A 23,096-nucleotide genomic window follows, 5' to 3' on the forward strand; every position below is an offset into this window, starting at 1 on the left:
GTGTGACCCTGGGCAAGTCACTTAACCCCCATTGCCCTGAAAAAAAAAAAAATCTGATGAGCTCCTCAAAAGTTTATTTTTTAAAGGCCTGCACTTTTTTTCGACCTCTTTAGCATTTACTCATGGGGCCAGTCAACAGTTGCAAGTTTATTTTTTGCAGTAAAGGTTTCTTTTCTTGTGCTGTTTTTAAGGTGAGAGAAGGGGGATGAGGGAGGGACAGAGAGAGACACACAGACAGAGAAAGAGACAGACAGACACAGAGAGATGGAAAGAGAGACAGAGAGGAAAAGAGAAATAGAGGGGAGCAGCTGAAGGGAGGGGAAAGACAGAGACATAGACACAGGGAATAAAGGAAAGAAATTGGAAAGTGGGAAGAGAGAGAGACAGACTTACATCTGAAGGTGGAGAGAGGGGTAGTACGGAGGGAGAGGGAAAGAGAGAGAAAAGGAACTGTATGGAAGGGGAAGGGAGAGGGAGAGAAGAAAGGAGGGAGAGAGAAGGAGCTTGTGCTCTTAACAATAAATTTGAGAATCGGGAGAGCACTTGGGGGTGCTTAAGAAGAGGTCCTGTAGAATCATCCTGGCATGGCAGTAAGAGTCAGTCACTCACTGGCTGTGTAACTCTGAATAAGTCACTTCACCTTGTTTGGCCTCAGGTCTTTGATCTGGAAAATGAAAGCATTGGACCAGATCAGGGGCTCTCAAACTGTGGGCCCCAGACTCTTGGGGGCCATGAAGTTATTGCAAGGGTTCTCTAAACCTTATGCTCACTAAGTATTGTCATTTGGTGGTTTGGGGTTTTTAGCTCTAACAAAAGGGTGCATAAGGGGTTTTGTATCAATGGTTTTGTATTATCAATGCTTCATTTGTGCCTAATAGAAGGGGGTGGGGGATAGAAAGTGTTTTCTAGCCTTCAGAATGAAATATGATCTTTTTCAGAGTGGCTTTTCTTTATTATGGTTTTTTTTCTCCCCAGTGAATGGATACAAAAACTACAATTGCTATGGTATGGGAGTCCAAGAAATTTTTTGATGTGAAAAAGGGGATTAAAAAAAAAATTTCTCCAAAAAGGATTAGCAACTGTGGACTACAGATGACCTCTAGAGTTTCTCTCACCCTTAAATTCTACTTTTTAAAATTTACTATAGCTGAAAGGTAATCGTGCAGCCTAAACCAATGTGCCTCCCACTAGAGACTTTCAAGAACTTTTAGATTATTACCGCTATGGAACACTCTGGAGACACAGGGCCATGTGGACACATGAAGTTATTTTGTTTGGTTCAGGTATGTTCTATTGTGCTTAACTTTGTTTTCCCTGAAAACTGAGAGAGGGGTGTGTGTGTGAGCGCGCACGCGCACATGTATGCAGTACGTGCACACAGTATGTCTGGTATTCCTGAGTCCTATGGCCATTTCTGTATTTAATACCAGATTATTTCAGTGAACTGAGTGACCTTCCCCTCACCCTTTTCTCAAATCAAATCTGCCAAAAGGCAGAAAAGTAATGCAAAGGCTGCAACACCAGCCTGGAGTTGATGACCCAGAGCTAGCTTAAGTTCAAACTTGAATTTGGTATCTTGCCAACCTTTAAAAGGCTGTATACTTGGGGCTCTGAACTATATTTATACTTATATTAATAAATGACATTAAAATATCATTCTGAGGCTGGCAAAGAACCTTACAAGCATTACATCATTTAATCTTCATAATTAGCGACGGCAATGACCTCATATGATGATGGCTAACGTATAGCACCTACTATATACCAGGTGTTATGCTAAGTACTTTGCTGTCATTATCTCATTTGATCTTTACAGCAACACTGCAGTGTAGGTGCTATTACTGTCCCCAATTTACAGATAAGGAAGCTGAGCAAACAGAGGTTCAGTAACTTGTTCAGGGTCACACAGCTAGGAAGTATCTGAGGCCAGACTGGAACTCAGATCTTCCTGACTCTAGGCCCAAGGCTCTATCCACAGTATCACCTAGCTGTCGCTAATTCTGTGATGCTACAGGTGTATTTAGCTCCATCTCATGGATAAGGAAACTGAAGCAAAGAGAAGTTAAGTGATTTGCACAGAGTAACAAAAGATGTAAATATCTGAGGCTGGATTAAACCACAGATTTTCTTCCTGCCAAAGCCCCCAGCACAGCACCAGACATTTAGTAGGTGCTTAATAAATTCTTATTGGATAAAAAGGAATCATCCATTCTTTTCTACCTTTAATCACATGACAATTTGAATCCTAAAAACTCCTGTCTTGTGTAGTAAGTGACTGAAGCCCCAGACCCAAGAACAATCTGCAGAGCCCACCCCTAAGCAGTACATCAAAGATCCATCATTTGGAGACCTCAAAAGTGTTATTTCTCATTCCCAGGTTAGCCATGGGAACCAAATAGCCATTACCTCATCTTGCATTTTCATGGCTGTCAGACGGGATTTTTCTGCCTCCATGGTTTTCTCCTTTAATTGCCTCTGCATTTCGGCAAGCTCCCGGCGATTTTTCTCCTTGTATTCATCCAGCTGGTTCTGGAGTTCCAGAGTTGATGTCCGTGAAACCTCCACGATGTCAGCCATCTACAGAAAAACATACATGTGAATAAACAAAGAGGCATTTATTAAGCACCTTTTACATACTAGAGATACAGAAATAAACAAGCACAGTGGTCCTATCTATCCTCAAGGGGCTTAAGTTCTTTTTTTTTTTTGCGGGGCAATAGGGGTTAAGTGACTTGCCCAGGGTCACACAGCTAGTGTCAAGTGTCTGAGGCCAGATTTGAACTCAGGTACTCCTGAATTCAGGGCCAGTGCTTTATCCACTGTGCCACCTAGCCGCCCCAAGGGGCTTAAGTTCTAATGGGGGAAGATAAGACATGTAAGATTAGGTAAAAGTTTCTCTGTCAGAGGTCATGAACCAAGAGGATGGGAAGATGTATAGAAAGACCATTTCAGAGAGCTTCTGTTCTACCTAAGAGATGTCAGCCTGAGGAGTCCCTGTGGTACAGTGGAAAAAAACTAGAATTGGCACCAAAAGACTTGGGATTTTGAGACTCAGCTTCATCATTGCCAGCTGTGTGTCCTTGGGCAAGTCAAATACCCTCTCTGGGCTGTTATTTTCATCCATAAAATTTTAGATTTTCTTTTTCTTCTATAAAATTTAGACCTTCTGAAGGTCCCTACCACCTCCAAATCCTCTGATATGATAGACTGCTGAATTTACCTTGCCCCTCCCAAAGTGGACAGTTCTTTTTTCCTAAAGACTTTGCAAAGTGCCTAGGGCACAGGTTAACTTATAGGTTGAAGGTCACTTTCTTTGAAGAAAAAATGCATTTGATGTAATCCCCAGAGGACATCTGCTTGGTTCATTTTGTACAGCTCTGATGATGAATTCACTTCTTTTCATTGAAAAAATGACCTATTTGGGGTTGAAGTGTTCCCCATGTGTTCAGGACCCATTGCTACAAGGGCATTCTGAAAACAAGCAGGAGATGTTAACTCAAAAAAAAATAAAATGACAGTCTCCCAGAGCTGAAGAGTCTTGGCATTCAGTTACTCCCAAATCTGAATTTTATGAGTCAGGAAACCAAGGGAGATGAAGGAATGAGGAGGCAATAAGGAAAGTGTTTGTAGCTGACAAAAGTGACATTATACTTACTTCCCATGAGTTAAACTTAATGTTTGAAGCTAATAATTTCTCTGAGATTAACTCCACGTTGTGCTGTATATAGCTTGTTTCACACATAGGCGTTTGCATGTTGTCTCCCCCATTAAAATGTAAGCCTTATAAGGACAGGGACTATTTTTGTTATTCTTTGTATCCTAGAGTTTAGTATGGTACCTAGCATGGAACAGGTGCTTAATAAATGGTTGTTAACTTGGCTTGACTAGAAAACCCTCTGCCAAGTTAGCACAGAGAGGAGCCAAGGTGGGTTTGTGCTGTGTAGGAATCATTCATCTCTACAATGCTTCCTGCCTTGCAGGCCTGCTTACCTCCTTGTGCAGTTTCTCAATGGTCTTGTCCAGTTGCCATCGCTCATTCTCCATCTCATTCTTCAATCTCCTCAACTGTTCCTTCTGCTCTGTCTCATCCTGTAACTTCTCAGAGAGATTCTGCTGCTCCTGTGTGGCCTGGCTGAGATTTCTCTACAGGTGATTGGGGACAAAGTAGAGATGGGTAGAGGAGTCAAATACAAACTTATTAATAACTTCTCAGCACCAGCCATGAAAATCAGATGGTACAGGGGATTTTTCAGACATATCATAAACACTGAATCAATGAAAAAGAAGAAGGTAAGCAAGGTAAGGCTCATTCTCATTTCAATATTTCAAGGAGTATGGGTATTCCTTCTACTAATACATGTCACAACCCTGTCATCTAAGTAGATGGGCTCTGGGAGCTCAAATAAGGCATTACCTTGAAGTTAACCTAGTGAAGAAGCTCTCATAAGTTAGCTAAGCTCATTCTGAGATGGCACTGTCTCTTACCTGGACCTATGATAAAAGCATTTCAGGTCTACAAGACCTACCAAGTCTTTCATTTTACTGTAAGACATCACTCTAGGACTTTGTAAAAGCAAAGGAAGGCTATTTCTCTCTCTCTCTCTCTCTCTCTCTCTCTCTCTCTCTCTCTCTCACACACACACACACACAGTATATATTTATATATTTTTATGCTTATATATTTATATTTTTGTTGTTGTTCAGTCATTTCAGTCATGCCCGACTCTTTGTGACCCCATTTGGGTGTGCTTGGCAAAGATACTGGAATGGTTTGCCATTTCCTTCTCCAGCTCATTTTAAAGATGAGGAAACTGAGGCAAGCTGGGTGAAGTGATTTGTTCAGAGTCATACAGCTACTAATTTTCTGAGGCCAGATTTAAACTCAGGAAGATGAGTTTTTTTGACTTCTGGTCCAGCACCCTATTCACTGTACTACCTAACTGTCCATATATATGTATATAGCATAGGGATATAACATATAGTATATTTATAAACATATACAACACATTTATATACATGTATACACATACAACACACACACACACATATATATACACAGATATATAATGCACACACACATATACTCAAATACACATATATACACATATAAATATGCAGACACACACACGTACCTCTAAAAGTCTTAGTGTAGTTTTAAGTTTTTAATAGGAGAATTCCATTAAGACTTTTGGGATACCCAAAATACTCAAATAAGTATCTAAGGTGGGATATGAACTCAGGTCTTCCTGACTCCAAGTCTGGCTCTCTAATCCTCTATGCCAGAGGGGTCAAACAAATAGTTCAGACACTCCCAGGAGTGGCCTCAACCACATTAAAATGTAACTGGGAGGGGGCAGCTAGGTGGCATAGTGGATAAAGCACCGGCCCTGGAGTCAAGAGGACCTGGGTTCAAATCTGGCCTCAGACACTTGACACTTACTAGCTGTGTGACCCTGGGCAAGTTACTTAGCCCCCACTGCCCCGCAAAAAACCCAAAACAAACAAACAAAAAAATGTAACTGGGAAATATTTAACCAAACTTAATAAAACTATAATAAAACACAGATAATTACATTTTAAGACTAGATCATATTAAGTGGCCCCTATTTCTAATTGAGTTTGACACAACTACACCGTGACATCTGCCTCAATTACCAGAGTTTTCCCTGAACCTAGTACCTTACAAAGTTCTAGAGGTAACGGTCTTTTCAAAAGGCAATGTAAGAGAACATCTTACTTTCCTCTAATAGGGTCATGATGCCAGCTCCAGCTGATGAAAAAGAAAGCACCTGGAGAGTTTTAAAGGAGATGCCCCCATCTCAATATACACACACCCACTATTCATTACAAAAATGATGAGTGCAGAATAGGAGTTGGGATTGGTCTAAAAGTATATTGATACTGGGGGCAGCTAGGTGGTGCAGTGGATAAAGCACTAGCTCTGGATTCAGGAGGACCTGAGTTTAAATCTAGCCTCAGACACTTGACACAGCTAGTAATAGCTGTGTGACCCTGGGCAAGTCACTTAACCCTCATTGCCCCGCCCCCCCCCAAAATATATTGATATTGTATTGGACAATTTAAATCCTACTTAACACCCTGACCATCTTAAACATGTGACTAACATACTGCCATTCCCCTATTCTGGTAGGAGAGCAGAAATAAATCGAGTATCCAAGGGAATCCCAGCAACTACATCCCACAAGCCACTGGGAACAGAAGCAACACAACACCAGTCCCCTGAGTTCATGGGCCTCTCTCTCTATGTTAAGTTACATTTCCCATCATAAAAAGTCAAAAGACTGGCTGATAAAGCTTTTACAGATGCAATTCAAGGTAAAGAAACGCAAAAAATGGAGGAACAAAGACCCTAAGGGAATCAGACCTTCACCTTTTGAACAAATGGTTCCTGTCATAGCTGCTTATTATTATTTAGTATTTTGGGAGAAAGAGTTACATAAAGAGTACTGCTGGAACCAGCTAGGTGGCACAGTGGATAAAGTACCAGCCATGGATTCAGGAGGACCTGAGTTCAAATCCAACTTCAAACACTTGACTCGTACTAGCTGTGTAACTTTGAGCAAGTGACTTAACCCTCACTGCCCCTCCAAAAAAAAAAAGAGTACTGGTACTTCTCTTGGAATTCTACTAAATGGAAGAAAACAACGAAGAACGTGTACCTCAACCCTTGAATATAAGGTACCCGGATCAATTAACAAGTGTTTATTTAGCACCTTTTGTTGTTCAATTGTTTTCAGTCAAGTCTGACTCTTGGTGACCCCATTTGGGGTTTTCTTGGCAAAGATACTGAAGTGGTTTGCCATTTCCTTCACCAGCTCATTTTACAGATGAGGAAACTGAGGCAAATACAGTTCATTTACTTGCCCACGATCACACAGCTACTAAGTGTCTGAGGTTGGATTCGAATTCAAGAAAATGAGTCTTCTTGACCCCAGGCCGAGCACTGTATACACTGTGCCACCAAACTGTCCCATATTTCTCATAGCATCCAGTAAGAAACCACAGAGGACAAGTGTTTACCAAGTATTTGTTTCATGCATCCTAAGAGATTATCAATCCACACCCTTTAAGTGATTGTTTAATTGAGATTTTATGACTAGTTGTTGCCAAGGGAATGCACCCTCAGTTCATATGGGATAAAGAACACCTGGAATTTGCTCATAATCCTTTGTAGCTAGGTGCACATTTAGGGAGGGTGATATGGTCAAAATGGCATCAGCCTTAGTCATTTAAAGTGGTCCTAAGGACAAACACTGTCCCCCAAACTCTTTCAGTTCACATAAGCCAAGAAGAAATTCAGTGAGTCTCCATCACTTTAAAAAATGTACAGCAGCAAGTAAGCAGGTATAAAACAAATAGGGTGTTAAGGAGCCAGAATAAGAAGTACTAAATTTATCAAACTATAAGATCAACAGCCCCCACTGAAATTCTTCTCCAGAGCCATGTATTGCAGCAACTCTGGTTTCACAAATTGAAGGTCCTACAGCAAGCTGCAAAGACTCATCTGATTCACCCACTTAAGTTCAACAGCAGAAGGGCCAAAAGGTGGGTTTTCCCCCCAGTCTCAGTAACTCATAAAAACCACCAATAATCAATCAAATCAGCAAGTGATTATTAAGCACCAACTATATGCCAGATGGGGCAGCTAGGAGGGCTGGACCTGGAGTCAGAAAGATTCATCTTCCTGAGTTCAAATATGGCCTCAGACAGTAGCTGGGTGACCCCGGGCAAGTCACTTAACCCCGTTTGCCCCAGTTTCATCATCTATATAAAATGTGCTGGAAAAGGAAATGGCAAACCACTCCTGTGTCTTTGCCTAGAAAACCCCAAATGAGGTCACAAAGAGTCAAAAACGACTGAAAAACAATAAATATGACAGATGATGGCATGTAGAGGTTTTAATCTGTATTAATAAAGAGAGGGAGTATCAAACAGAGAAAAATTCCTGTATCTTTTAGATATTGAGATAAGATGGGATAGAATATTAAATATCCATAACTTTGAAATTTTGAAATTTAAAAACTTTAGAGCAGTCTTAAAAAAATGCCAACAAATCTCTCCCTTTTCTTCTAAAGAGCTAAACCCTCTTTTAGGCAGTAATCTTCAAAACAGAAAAAGAAAATTCCTAAGACCAGTCTACATTTGTGCCAGTTTTTTAGATGGAAAACAAATGGCATCTCAGAGTCTAATAAACATAGTCTGTCTAGACAGTGTGATTATTATGGAATTATTTCTGAGTTCAAACAATGTAGGTAAGACAATGAGAACTACAAACCTAAATAGCTAAAATTTCCAGCTGGATGGTGAATGGCAAAGGACGATGCCAATATTTTCAGGGTGTCCCAAAAGTCTTTGTGCTATTTCAAGCTTTTATACCTTTATATGCCAACAAATCTCTCCCTGTTCTTCTAGAGAGCTAAACCCTCTTTTAGGCAGTAATCTTCAAAACATTTGATCTTGAAATGATCCACCTCTTCCACAGGAATGTTACAAGGAAACATGTTTTGTTAAGTATCTATGGGAATGAGAGCTAACATCATTATTCCAAAAACCTTGTTGAATTAGCCAAGGCAGATATCATTAGCCCAGTTTTGCTGAGGACTTGCCTAAGAAGACACTTAAGGAAAATGGTTGATTCAGGGCCTGAATGAACCAACTCCAAGACGAAGGCTCTTCCCATTATCCCACACCACTGCCTGTCTGATAGAGCAGCCTTTTCCACAGCTGGGAAAACAGAGCCTGAAGAAAGTGTCACGTCAAAGATAATTTCCAAAGCACGAATAGAAATTCCAGAGGAAAAAAAAAAGGGGGGAGAGCATTAACATCTCCAGGCTTTCAGCCGTTATTTGTTCCATGCAGAGAATTAGCTGCTGACTGTAGATTTACAGCTGGTGAAATCCTTCAGTATGTGTGAAACCCCCTGATATGACTGGACAAAGACACAGATGTTCTAAGACATGTGTGAAAAGCCGGGCCCAGGATTTAGTGTTTTCTCCTCTTCTGTTCCCAAATTGCTCACAAACTAAGATCCATCTGCAGTGCCCAACTCTGTCTTCCTTTCTTCTCTTTTCTGTTAAAGGAAAGCTATCTTCTCTCATTCGCAAATGTTTCAAAATACATTATTTGAGCCTCTAATTATTTGCATATATGTCTAATCTCCCCTATCAGATTTAAGCTCCATATGGGTATCAGCTATAATTTATTTCATCTTTGAAACACCAGCACTTAGCACACACAATGCTTTATACATGGTTGTTGAACAAATGGTTGTTGAAATTTAACTACTGGAGGAAAAAATTCAGTGTTGTATAATTATAATGACCAAACCTAGCCCTGAAGCAGAAATGAGAAAATGCATCAGCTTTGCAGGAGACTCTGGGTTTAGAATACTGCATACAATGTCAGACTCAGCTGATGTGTTTTACTAAACTGCAGGGTTTTATTTTTCCTGTTGTTTTTATTGCAAGGGATGATTCTCTATGTTCAGGAAGGGGACATACTTATTTGGAAATGAAGGTGATGTTTAAAAAAAGATAGTAATAAAAATTTTAAATAAAGCAATTGGACTCCTGATTCTTATAGCTACCCCACTACAAACGCAATCCAATAGCTCTCAAAATGCCACATTATTTCATCTGACAAAGGCAGACCTGTCAGAAAAAAAAATACTGGCTACAATAAAACAATGAGATCTTGAGAGTACAAATTAAACTGATAAAGGTTCATGGCAACTTTAGATATAAAAAATAAAGCAAAGAAAAGCCAGGGAGGCCAGATGCAATTTCAGAATCAAGATCTGCTTAATCAATGACCTTGCCCCCAACTTTGCTGAGAAAATGAGGCTACCTGACCCACACACACTCACTTACCCAAGCACCTCATGTCCCCTTCTCAACAACTCAAAACTTCTCTGTCCCTTCCACCCATCCTATGCTATACTCCAGTCCAAAGGACGGGATGACCCTTCTTCTTGTCAAGGTGAATCCCCTAATGTCTTCTATCATCTTTTGCAAGAGGAGTTTTCCCCTTCTCCTTATCTTCCTTTTATATCCAGCTTCTTCCTATCTACTGGCTTTCCCTGCACTCCTACAACATGCTCAGGTCTCCCTATCCATGAAAAGCTCCAGTAAATCTTGTCTTTCCCTCAAGCTACTGTCCTTCAGCTCTCCCCCTATTCAATACTAACCATCTATAATAAATATCACCCAGCTACTTCTCAGTCCTGTGCCATTTGTCCTCTGACTTCTCTAACTTTCTAACTCTTGTGAGAATCAGGGTGCCACCCCCCTGCTGAGAAAGTCATTGTGAGAACCAGGGTAGGCAATGCCCCCCCCCCCCAAGGAGAAAGCATATGACTAGCGTCTGGAAGTTACATCTATTCATAGAAACACCTGTAAGTCATGTCAATCAATGCTACCATTCAATCAACTTGGAGCTGTGTGTGTGGGGACCATGCCTGGGCTGGCCCACAGAGAACTTGCACTCAAAAGAACAGGGATTTTTCTTTTCGATAGGAGGTTGGGGCAAAGTCACCAGGGTAGCTAGGTTTCCTTCTGAACTACATGTGTTCTTCTTCCCTCTTTTGCTAACTTCTAAATACTTTAATAAATGCTTAATGCCCCAAAGACTGGTGCTATGAGCTTCTAATTTAAGGCAGTCACACATTAGATTTTTAGACAACAACCATCACACTCTTCTCTTAAAAGGTTACCAATGAGCTCTTAATTCTAAATTCAATGGCCTTTTGTCAATGCCCATCTTCCTTGACCTTTTTGCAGGTTTAAACACTGTCAATAGACCTCCTTCCCAGCATAGATAGTCTCTTTCCCCACTAGGCTTCTGTGATACTGCTCTCTCCTAGTTCTACCCCTGTGATTATACCTTCCCCAGTCCCTTTTGATGCATCATCATCTATCTCCAGCCCCCTGAGCAGGATTGTCCTCAAAGGCTCAGTCCTAAACCTTCTTTTGTTCTTTCTATTTATTCATTTCCTTGGTGAGCTCATCTGTTCCCAAAGGTTCGTTCCCCTACACCAAGGAGTCTTTTTTTTTTCTTTTGTATCATGGATGCCTTTGGAAACCTATTGAACTCTTCAAAGATTTTTTTTTTAAATAATTGAAGGATATATTAAACATAAAAACATGATGTTTTTTTCATCCAAGTTTATAGTAAGGAAACCCCTTTGGGGAGATCTGTGGACCCTAGGTTAAGAACCTCTGCTCTACAAGGATGACTCCCAAATCTATGTACATAGCCTTATTCTCTCTCTCTTCTCAACTCCACATTAATAATTAATTGCCTGCTAGAAAGAAAGTCCTACCTGGCTGTCCATCCCTCTCATACTTAAAAAAAAAAAAGTTCAAAATGGAATTTATCATCTTCCCCTAAAATTGTTCTTCTTTTAAGTTTCCCCATTTGTATTGCCGGTACCACATCCTCCCAGTCTGCACGTCTCAAAACCTTAGACTCAATGGACTTTCTCTACACCCTGACTCCCAATATCCAATCAATTACCAAGTATATCTGTCCTTTCTATTCAGAGCCACTACCTGAATGCAGGCCCTTATTACCTATCACCTAAGATTACTATACTAATCTCCTAGCTGGCCTTTCTGCCTCCAGTTTCTCTCTTCTCCAAGTCATCAGATTTTGCAATAATCTTCCTGAAGTATAAGCTGATAATGTCATTTCCCTGCTTGGTTCTAGAATAAAACACAAACTCTTCACTCTGTCATTTAAGGTGCTCCATAATCTGGCCAAGGGTGGCCTTTACAAAGTTATTTCTCATTGTTCCCCTTCAGACCCTTTTAGCAAAATCGGGTTATTAGCTATTAGGCCATCTCCTACCTTGATGCAGTAACCCAGACTATCTCCTGTGCCTGAAATGTACTTCCCATCTTCCCCTCCACCTTTCAGAGTCTATATTCTTCCAAGTCCTAGGTCAGGGGTTACCTCTGCCCTGCACTACCAATTCTTCCATGATATCCCCAGGTGTTAGCATTCTCTCCCTCCTAAAATACTCCTGGAGAACTTTAACACTTCTTCTTTCCCTACATTATCTTCTATCTGGCTTCATGTTATATTCTATCAGTAGAATGCAAACTCCTCTAGATGAAATCTGTCCTAGTTTTTATCTTTCTTTACCCAGAGTCTAGTACCGTGCCTTCCATAGGGTAGGCACTTAAAAACAAAAAACAACACATTGTTGAACTTCCCTACACAAAACCCAGCCAAAAAGAACAAATAAAGCTGTTGACTTCCAGACCCTCAGAGTTTGTGCATAGAGTGTGAGAACAATCACAGCATGCATAGTCTTTTTCAGCCACAAATAGCCATTTTAAAATTGGTCTCTGAATGTTTCTCACCATATAGCACTTTCACATGCCTGAAGTTATATTTTTCACAAGTAGAACAATTCAACAACTTTTACTTCTCTACAACTCTCCAAAAACACTGACTTTTTGGTGCTAAGAAACTATATTACCTGCCTGGGGGCACTTTCAAGTGTTGTTTCTTCAAAAATCATGGGCCTGGTTTGGGAAGGATATCATAAAACACAGGATAGATAATACAAAGTTCATTATACAAACTTACATCTTTAGAAAATACCCTTCAAACTATATTTTCTGATCTACCAACAGAACATCCTAATATTCTAAGAATCTAGAGACTTTGGATGGCAGCAGCTGCCTAGTTTCAATTAAAATCCTTACAAGAGGGAGCAGCTAGGTGGTGCAGTGGACAGAACACCAGCCCTGGATTCAGGAGGATCTGAGTTCAAATCCAGCCTCAGACACGACACTTACTAGCTTTGTGATACTGGGCAAGTCACTTAATCCTCATTGCCCTGCCCCCGCCCCCCCCCCCAAATCCTTATGATAAATGATTTTGTAGGTTTGTAATCTAATAAAAGTTCTCAGGGGTTTGTTTTAAAAGATTACCATAGAGGGAGCAGCTAGGTGGCGCAGTGGATAGAGCACTGGCCCTGGAGTCAAGAGTACCTAAGTTCAAATCCGGCCTCAGACACTTGACACTTACTAGCTTGTGTAACCCCAATTGCCTCACTTAAAAAAAAAAAAAAAAGATTACCATAGGGCAGCTAGGTAGTACAGTGGATAAAGCATCAGCCCTGGATTCAGGAAGATCTGAGTTCAAATCTGGCCTCAGATACTTGACATGTACTAGCTGTGTGACCCTGGGCAAGTCACTTAACCCTCATTGCTTAGCCCAAAACCAACCAAACAAACAAAAAAAGATTACCATAATAGATATGGGGAAATGATTATGTAGTCCTTTCCACAAAAAGCCCATTTCACCTACTGAAAACTGTCAAGTTTCTAAGGATCTGACTTCTAAATGACACTTCATGAGAATAGCCAGAAAAAAATGATTAAAAGTTGTCGGGGGAGGAGAAACGTGGCTAGGTGGCACAGTGGATAAAGCACCGGCCCTGGATTCAGGAGGACCTGAGTTCAAATTCGACCTCAGACACTTGACACTTACTAGCTGTGTGACCCTGGGCAAATCACTTAACCCCCATTGCCTAGCCAAAAACAAAAAAACCAAAAAAGTTGTCATGACATTCTAGCTGAAGGATGGGGGCGGGGGGGGGGGGGGGGCCGAGAAAGAGAAAGAACCCTGCCAGCAAAAGGAGGAGGAAATATGGAACAATTTCTTAGCATTCTTTGGACATTACTTATTTGGGGTTTCATTGAAGAGAGATTAAAAAGAGCATCCCCTTATTTTTACCTGAATGTCCTCTAGTTGATTCTCTAGTACTGTTTTTGCTGAGAGCATTTCCTTTTCTTGGTCTCTGGCACATGAAAGGGACTCTTCTAATTTCTGCTTTTCTGCCTACAATAAAAAAAAACAATATTAAAAAGAGGGGACAATAAAGTGAGATCAAGTGAAACTGACAACAAAGCTGCCACGGTAGGATAAAGTAAGAACCAAGGGTAGGTGAAAACAGTAGATACAACAGGGTGTTGTCACAGAAAGCTGCAATTGGGCCCAGGATGGTCCCCAATAGCAGTAACTCTCCTATGTGTATCTATCTACCTAGATGGATGGACAGAAAGCAAAATTTCATTTAAGCCAATACCTTTTATTGACTATTTGGGGTCATAAATGGGAATATCCATTTGCAGCTATGGTGCCATGCATGCAATTCTATGACTGTTTTATTTAGTTTTTCTCTCTCATTCTCTGTTGGTTACCACTTCTACTAGGGGATCCAGCTCCTTCCCTTCCTGCTCCAGATCTTTCCCCACCAGCATATCCTCTATGAAAATTTGCTATTTCAAACTTGTGGGTGTTGGCAAATGAGATAGCCAAGATTACTCTACATTATGTCTTTCAAGTAGAGTAAGAAGAAAACCTAAAGGTTCATTTCTACATCCTAAAGCACATGACCTTTAGTACATGGACTTTGTGACAATGGTTGCAGACGCTCAGGGTTCTTTGATTTCTGGCTCTTGGTTTTGATCCAGGAAGCTGAAGGCTACTTGAAGCCTGATTTCTTCATAAGTGAAGTTTTACTGTGAATATGCTTCTGTGTCTCTCTCTCTCTCTCTCTCTCTCTCTCTCACACACACACACACCATATCAACACTATTCCCATACCTCTTCATGAGCTGTTCTCACAGTTACACAGCTCCACATGGGACTAAAGATTATTCTGGTTGAACAGAGAACTCCAACATTGCTTTGCTTTTTTTTTTTTTTTGGGGGGGGGGGTGAGGCAATTGGGGTTAAGTGACTTGCCCAGGGTCACACAGCTAGTAATTGTTAAGTGTCTGAGGCCAGATTTGAACTCAGGTACTCCTGACTCCAAGGCCGGTGCTCTATCCACTACGCCACCTAGCTGCCCCCTTCCAACATTGCTTTTCACTGGTAAATTATGATCCTAAATCCCTTCCCACCTCACAACATTGCCCTCCCTACACACACAGGGGAAAAAGAATAAAGAACCAATGCCACTAATGTCACTTGCCCCCAATGATCCTTACCTCACATTTCTTTAGTTTTTCCTTCATTTTGACTTCAACTAATTTCATCTCATCAACCAGGGTCTGAAGTTGTGCCATGCTCAGTTCCAGTTCTCTGATTTTTTCCTGTAGCTTCTCATTTTCTTCAGCTAAGGCCTTCACCTGGTTTTCTGCTCCAACCTGAGTCAGTTGTGAAGTGCTACTCCGATGGACCAGGACTGCAACGTTCTAGGACAAGGATGTAGGAGGGGGATGTTAGCACTAATGCTGGGAAGCTTAGAAGCTCTGACCAAACATGAACATTCAGCTGGCAGAAGGCAAAAAAAAAAATGGGGCAGCCCTGTCCACCCTTCTTCCCCTATCACTTCTTTTTGCTCAATCCATCAGTAAACAATTATTTACTGAGATGATTAAGAGCTCTATATGCTGTAGGTCCTGGAGATAAAAATACAAAGAATGAAACAATTTTTATTCTAATAGGAGACAATAAGTTCATAGAGAATTATAGTTTTGCATGACTACACATATATAACTTCTATTGAATTGCGTGAGTTCTTAAGGGAGGTGGGGAAGGAGGAAGGAAGAGAATTTGGAACACAAAGTTTTAAAAATCGATGTTAAAATTTGTTTTTACATGTAACTTGGGAAAATAAAAATTCTAAGTAAAAAAAGGAAAGAATTATAGACTAAATATATAGCAATTAAATAAAAAGTAATTTGGGAAAGAGGATACTAGTGGTTGAGGGCGGGAGATCATGAAAGGGTTTATGTAGAAAATGGTACTTGAGCTGCATCTTGGAGGAAGAGAGGAACACTGTGGTAGTAAAAAGAGAGTATATTTCAGGTATAGGAGATGACCAATGCAAAGTCACAGAGATGAGAGATGGAGTGCCTTGTGTGAAGAACAGAAAACAGTTTCACTGCATCACAGAGTGCAGAAGTGAAAGTAACATACTATGTTGTACATTTGTTTAACAAGTTTATTACTCTGGCTGTGAAGCTTTAGCTTTCTAAAATGAACTCTACTTAAGAGCTTCTTGTTTTCTATCTCTAAATTATTTCAACCAGTTTTCAGTTCAATTGAGAAATTGCATGTGTAGTTATCTTAAATTATGATAGAATTCATTTTATGTCAGTTGAAATCTGTCTTTGCCGATAAAAGTCATTTGCATTTGTAACATTCTGCTGTACGTATTAAATTGTCTTTTTGGATAATATCATTGTTGTTATTAGATATAATACAGAAACTGATATTCATGAAGCTAGGACAGCTAGACTTAACTACCTCAACTTTGGATACACAGCATGACCGAAAGCTCTAACTATTCATGAGACATTCTCTCAAAATCAATCATCTTCATTTTTCCAGCTGTACATGTGGTTGACACTCATCACCTCCTTACAAATATATTATAAATCATATATGCAAAAATGATCAAGAAATATTTCTGCAGATACATAGTATAAATTCAGATGTATGGCTTTTTTTTTTTTTAGTGAGGCAATTGGGGTTAAGTGACTTGCCCAGGGTCACACAGCTAGTAAGTGTTAAGTGTCTGAGGCCAGATTTGAACTCAGGTACTCCTGACTCCAGGGCTGATGCTCTATCCACTCTGCCATCTAGCTGCCCCTAGATGTATGGCTTTTTAAGGTTTATCAAGTACTCTTCTCACAAGTCTATGAGGTGGGCAGACACAAAGTCAGGAGACCAAGTTCCAGAATCCAACTTTTCTTAAAAAATAATAAATATTTTTATTTATAATTTTGGGTTCCAATTTTTATCCCTCAGAAGTCACCTTTAATACTTACTATTTGTGAGTAATACTTACTATTTTGGTTTCAATTTCCTCACCTATAAAATGAGGGGGGGTTGAATGAAATGGCCTCTGAGGTCCCTTCCAACTCTAGATCTCTGAGTGTTATTATCCCCATTTGACAGATGAGGAAACTTGTACCTTGCTCATGACCAAACAGCCAATAATAAGTATGTAAGTCAGGATTTGAACCCAGAAACTGAACTGGGATATCCTAACTCCTAAGACTCTTTTGTTAACTTGACCTCTTGTAGAAGTACCTATTTACAAGCAGGCAGGAGAGAGCAATTGAGATAGGGACTAGTTCCTATAGGAATTGTTTTCTTTGCTTGTGTAAATTATTTGGAAGACTTACTTTCATTAATAAAGTAGTTGTATTCTCAAGAAATTTACCACTTAAAAGGCTTATAAAATGCAAAAAGCATTCAAATGTTTAATCAATTATGCCTGGGAAGCAGCACAGTTCAAAACAACTTGATGCAACATTTCTGAATCTTGTACTACATACAAGATACTTTGTTAGGCACCAGGTATACAAAGACTAAAGTCAAATAGACCTCAAGAAGCTTACATTCTAACAGAAGACAGAGGGATTTAATTGGTACATAGCCTAGTGATCTCATCAATATGGATACTTCTGCAAATGGTGAAGATTACAACCTTAACCTACGTGACTCTTGTACATGTTCTCCAAAAAGTCTGCCATGGCTGGGGTTGGGAAGAGTGATCTAATGTGCTAGAGAGCTTCCTTTATATCTCTACATACATCCTGGATGCTTTTGGAGCACTTGGGCCTTGTAAGGGAAGACAATTTATCAACTTTCTCTCCCTTTCTTGCTAAATGACCAATCATTTTTTCTGTTAAACATTTTTCTCATGATATCCCAGCTCCTCCTGTACAATGCTTTGCTGACAATATGTTACAGCCTACTCATGCACACAGATTAAGTATGTGGTAATTTGAGGCAAAGAAGACTAACAACTAAGGGAGATAAGGGAAGTCTTCACAGAACAGATGGTAACTAAACAGTATTGAAAGACAAAAAGGATCAATAGACATGGGGTAACTAAGGAGTACATTCCAGACATGAGGGATGGATTGTGCAAAGGGGATGGAAGCAAGAGATAAATCATCAAGATTAAAAAACAGTTAATAATCTAGTTTTGCTTGATATTAGAGTACATGAAGAGGAATGTCAAATAAGTCTTTAAAAAGACAGAGTTAGGCTGTATAGGGTATTAAATTTCAGTCTAAGGAATTTTTATTTTACCCTATTGGAAACAAGAAACCACAAAATTTTTGAGCAGGATAGAAATGTGGTCAGAACTATGTCCTTGGGAGATCATAATGGCATCTATATGGAAGATGCCTCAAGGCAGGGGGACCAATTCCAAATGAGAGGTGAATTTGAACTTGACCCACAATGGTGACTAATGGAGAAAAAGAGACCCTAAGGGACCCTGCAGAAGTAGAATCAATAGGAGTTTGCATACGATTGGAAAGAGGGCCTGGGGGAGAGGGAAGAGCCAAAGCTGACAGAAGCTACAAACCTGGATGTCTTAAGAGGAAATGGTGGTTCCCTCAAGAGAATTTGAAAAGTATGGAAAGGAACAATTAAGCAGCTAAGAAATAAAACACCAAGATTTTTTCTGAACATTTCTGGGCTTCACCAAATTCTATCCTGTCCCCTTTCTCTGTCCTCCCACCCTCAATATTGGGAGAGGCTCCAAGATAGGGAAAGGAATTGAAAAGAACTAAATGGTGTCTGAAAACTGAAGGTAGGAATTTTATGACTTTTTAAACAAACTTTGGCAATATTCACCTACTATTATTTTTAATCACCTATAGGATATTATTTTTTTAACTTCCCTTGCCTTTTCTATGAAATTTCACCAGCCTCAGGCTTTTTCAGACAACGATGATGTGTTTTGGCATCAGTTTGCAAAAATGAGTCTGTTCTCAATGTTTAACTTTGAATTTTTGAACTTCTATTCCCCAATAGATGAGAATGGAAGGTTAAATTAAGGGTTATGAAGCCAGAAAGAAGCAAAGGTAAACTGGCTTGTAATATTTAGTAGGATTTTTTTCCTCTGAGGAAAAAATAAAAATAAAATCTAAAAATCCTATCTATCTCTTAGTAGTAACTGAACAAGGCTTCATTAAATATTTCCAAAAATAAACTGGTTAGCCTTATAGACAGTTTTTCTCAGAGTTATCCAAGGTGCTACAAACACTGTAACGGAATACAAGAGCTACTTACTTAAAGTGTCCTTCTATGTCTTTATATGTCACAGTGCTAACATGTTCATTTTAAAGATAGCCAAGCCAGTGTCCTAGTGGTCTTTTCTAGCCCCAAGGAATTGATGGCTGAAGCACTTTATAGGTGTAGTACGTCCCAATAACTGAAATACTGAAGCAAAGCCATTGCTACTTAATACAGACAGTAGGCTACAGTGTCTGGATATCAACAATGAAGAGGGGAAGAGAGTCTGAAATTCAGGCTACACATAAACTTAATGGCACTGTTTGGTTTTGATCTCTGCTAAAATTGCCTTCTCTGTACCTTTTATCTCAATGGTGATAATGACCATCTTTGTGGAAGAGTGAGCCTCTAGATTTCCGAAAGTTAATCAACAACAACAACCCCCCCCCCAAGGCCATAAGATTGAGTCTGATAACTTCAGAAAAATCGGGCAGGGAATGAACGAGACTTTTCTCCTCTTTATTTCTCCTCATTTTCTCCTTCTTTTACCCCAATAATCAATTGCAATGCTTAAATATCCCAAAAGATGATTTGGAAGGGTAAATAATATCTACCACCTTGTCTCCTCCCAACTACTGCTATTACTAATACCTAACATTTATATAGCGCTTTACAAATATTTTTTTCATTTTATCCTTACAACAGCCCTGGAAGATAAGTATTATTAACATATAATATTGACTTGCTCAGGGTCACTTAGAAGAGATTTTGACTCAGGTGTAACCTCTGCTCCAAATTCCCTAAAAAAATGAAAAATTAGCGAGCAGCTAGGTGGCGCAGTGGATAAAGCACCGGCCCTGGATTCAGGAGGACCTGAATTCAAATCCAGCCTCAGACACTTGACACTTACTAGCTGTGTGACCCTGGGCAAGTCACTTAACCCTCATTGTCTCACAAAACAAACAAAAACGAAAAATGAAAAATTAGTGAAATATCACTGACACAGAGATGAGAACTTTCTTGCAAAAAAAGGATAAAGTTGTGGAGTGATAGTTGATGCTGCTGCTTCCACAAGCTGATCTGAGATTACAGGAACTGTGTAGCTATAAATAAACTATATTAGACCCTATTAATAGACATGAAGTGAGGTATAAATTAGAAGAACACCATTATCCTATGTCTCTAGCTCCTAAGGCCTCAAACAGCTATGTTTTTTTTAACAAACATTTTTATATAAGGTTTTGAGTTCCAAATTCCATCCTTCTTTCCCTCCCCAAGGTGGCAAACATTCAGATATAGGTTATACATGAGCAATTATTTAAAACATTACAATGTTAGTCATTTTCTACAAGAAAAGTTGAATAAAAAAACTAAAGAAAATTTAAAATAGCATGCTTCAGTCTATGTTCAATCAATTTAATTCTTTCTTTGGAAATAGATAGCATGCTTCATTATTAGTCCTTTGGGGTTGTCTTGGATCCTTGTATTTAATCAACTATTTAATTAAAAAAAACACACACACACACACACCAGGAGCAGCTAGCTAGGTGTTGCAGTGGATAAAGCACCGACCCTGGTGCTTCAGGAGGACCTGAGTTAAAGCCCAGCCTCAGACACCTGACACTTACTAGCTGTGTGACTCTGGGCAAGTCACTTAACCCTCATTGCCCAGCCCCCCCCCCAAAAAAAAACACACCACTAGAACTAGTAAGTTTTTTGTGGGGGCCATTTCTCTGGCATAGTCAGTAGTTTACCATCTAGAGAGTGTTTGTTACTAAATGATGAGGAAAGCGGACAGAAGAGTTTAATCATGCCACTATATTCTGTGAGATTTAAAATTGGATATTAGATCATAAATCTCCCCTACTTAACTTTTCCCTTAATTTATCTCCCAGACTAGTAAATGGAAGAAGCTTCTGGTTTTCTAGATAGAGCCTTTATTGTATATAAGGTGTTGTTGATTAGAAGGATAGGAAAATAGAAATACAGTACAAATCGTCTTAAATCTAGGCTTAGTCTATATTCCTTATAAAAACTCACCAAACCGAAAAGGCCACCTTTGGAGAGAGGGAGACCGTCTGTGCCGCGCCGCCAGGAGTCCCGCCAAGCAGGCAAAAAAGGCTACTCTCGTTCTCTCCACCCCGGAAGTCAAAAACCCGGCAGGCAGTCTGACATGCGCAGCAGGCGGACTGTTCATCTCCTCCCCAAAAGGGTGGTCCTTGAAAAACTGGCGTCTTTCAGTTATCCTAACCGACTGTTAAAAACTTTCATATTTTACCACAATTCCAAAGCTCCTTCTAATCTCTACATTCAGACTAATTCAGCCATTAAAATCAAATTACCAAACTGATAAAATATATATTTGAACAAATGCTATGCACACGGCATTGCACTAAATAAATAGAGGGGGCAGGGAGAGGATGGGAGCCATAAGATATCAACCCCACCACAAAGGAGTTTACATCAATGTTGGGGGGAAAAGCAACAAGGTGGCACAAGTTGTTCTTGTTTTGTTTTGAAATCACAGTATTTTAAGCATAATTTCAAGACAGGAGAAAAGATATAAGGCAGTATGTAATAATTTGACAATTGAATGAAGACTCAATGAACATATGCTACTAGATTTTTTAAAAGAGAGTGATGGCTTTTTGAAAATACTATAGAAGAGGTGGAGTTTAAACTGGGTCTTATCAAAGGCCTTTTAGTAAAGGAAGAAGAGCATAAATTGTAGAAGCAGAGAAATAGATGGCACGTTTGAGGTACAATTTATAAGCTCATTTGACTTGAAGTATTTGTGTAGGAGATTGTGGGGGGAGGGGCAGGGCAATGAGGGTTAAGTGACTTTCCCAGGGTCACACAGCTAGTAAGTGTCAAGTGTCTGAGGCTGGATTTGAACTCATGTCCTCCTGAATCCAGGGCCAGTGCTTTATCCACTGTGCCACCTAGCTGCCCCATGGAGATTATTTTTTTTAAAGAATTTATATTCTATTAGCTTCTGAAAAAAATGCAAAAAATAATATTGGTGGGGAAATCTGGAAAGTTAATTAGGGATTTAGACTATGAATAACCTTAAATGCCAGGCTAACTAGGCCAGAATTTTTCCTATATGCAATGCATCTTCGGTGAATGATTTTGCAAAAGGAAGTAGGGAATGAATCTGACAGCACCATACAGGATGAGAGAAACTGAAGGTAAGGAGGCCCATTAGATTATTATTCCGGGTATCATAGAAGTCTTAGTGCTTAAAACTGAACTGAGACTTTTGGGGACACTTTGTATTAAAGTAGTCATGAAGTAAATTAGGATGATGGCAACAGGAATAGATGGAAGAAAGGAATGGATAGGACAGAGATTTTGAAAGAAGAATCCAAAGGATTTGCAGAATAAATCTTAAAATGCCACCTAAGTTTCAGGTATTTGTATTTTTAGATATGGAGGAGATGGGAGGGAACAGTCAAAGGATGATGGAGAAATCAATGGTACCATTAAAAGAATGTTAGTTTTAGAGTAATGTCAGCCCTTTGAAATAGAGATGTCCAAAAGGCAGTTGAAAATTCCGAACTAGAATACCAAGATAAATATTCAGGAGTCATTCAAATGAAGGTTAACAGTTGAAGTCATCTAAATGGATATGGTGTCCAAAGGAGAGAATATATAGGAACAAGAGCATGAATCTAGCAGAAAACATCCACATACAGAAAGAAGAAAACATTAGAGAAGGCAATGTCAGAGATGTAGAAAGAAAACATACAGACGACATGCCTATTAAATTTGAAAACAACCAAAAGCTCTGAAGGATAACCAACATACCAGAAGATAAGAGTCAGGATCCAAAAGGATCAACTATCTAGAAGGGTGGATGAATGCAAAGACCTATATCTATCTGGGTTCAAAAAATCAACTGCATAAGTATACATCTAGGGTAATATCACTAAGCAACAAGTCACATGAAAAAGATCTGGGAATTGAAATGAACTGTTCACTCAATGTGAGCCAATGGTGTGTGACAGAGGAAGCCCAAAAAGGTTCACAATAGTCTTGGGATGCATAGAGAGACACAGGACACACAG

At 39.6% G+C, this 23,096-nt stretch overlaps 1 protein-coding gene across 3 annotated transcripts in view; it reads right to left on the reverse strand.

Moving 5' to 3' along the window:
• The window catches only part of CGNL1 (cingulin like 1), a 211,311-nt gene that overhangs the window by 31,078 nt on the left and 157,137 nt on the right, over nt 1-23,096 (reverse strand). For all 3 annotated transcript variants that reach the window (XM_043987782.1, XM_043987783.1, XM_043987781.1), the window contains 4 exons: nt 15,030-15,236; nt 13,771-13,875; nt 3,991-4,143; nt 2,407-2,577 (listed from right to left, as the gene is read on the reverse strand). In XM_043987782.1, the coding sequence (XP_043843717.1) occupies nt 2,407-2,577; nt 3,991-4,143; nt 13,771-13,875; nt 15,030-15,236 (636 nt within the window). The remainder of the gene's footprint in view (nt 1-2,406; nt 2,578-3,990; nt 4,144-13,770; nt 13,876-15,029; nt 15,237-23,096) is intronic.

Source organism: Dromiciops gliroides, chromosome 2, assembly GCF_019393635.1.
Source record: "Dromiciops gliroides isolate mDroGli1 chromosome 2, mDroGli1.pri, whole genome shotgun sequence".
Classification (NCBI taxonomy): Eukaryota; Metazoa; Chordata; class Mammalia; order Microbiotheria; family Microbiotheriidae; genus Dromiciops; species Dromiciops gliroides.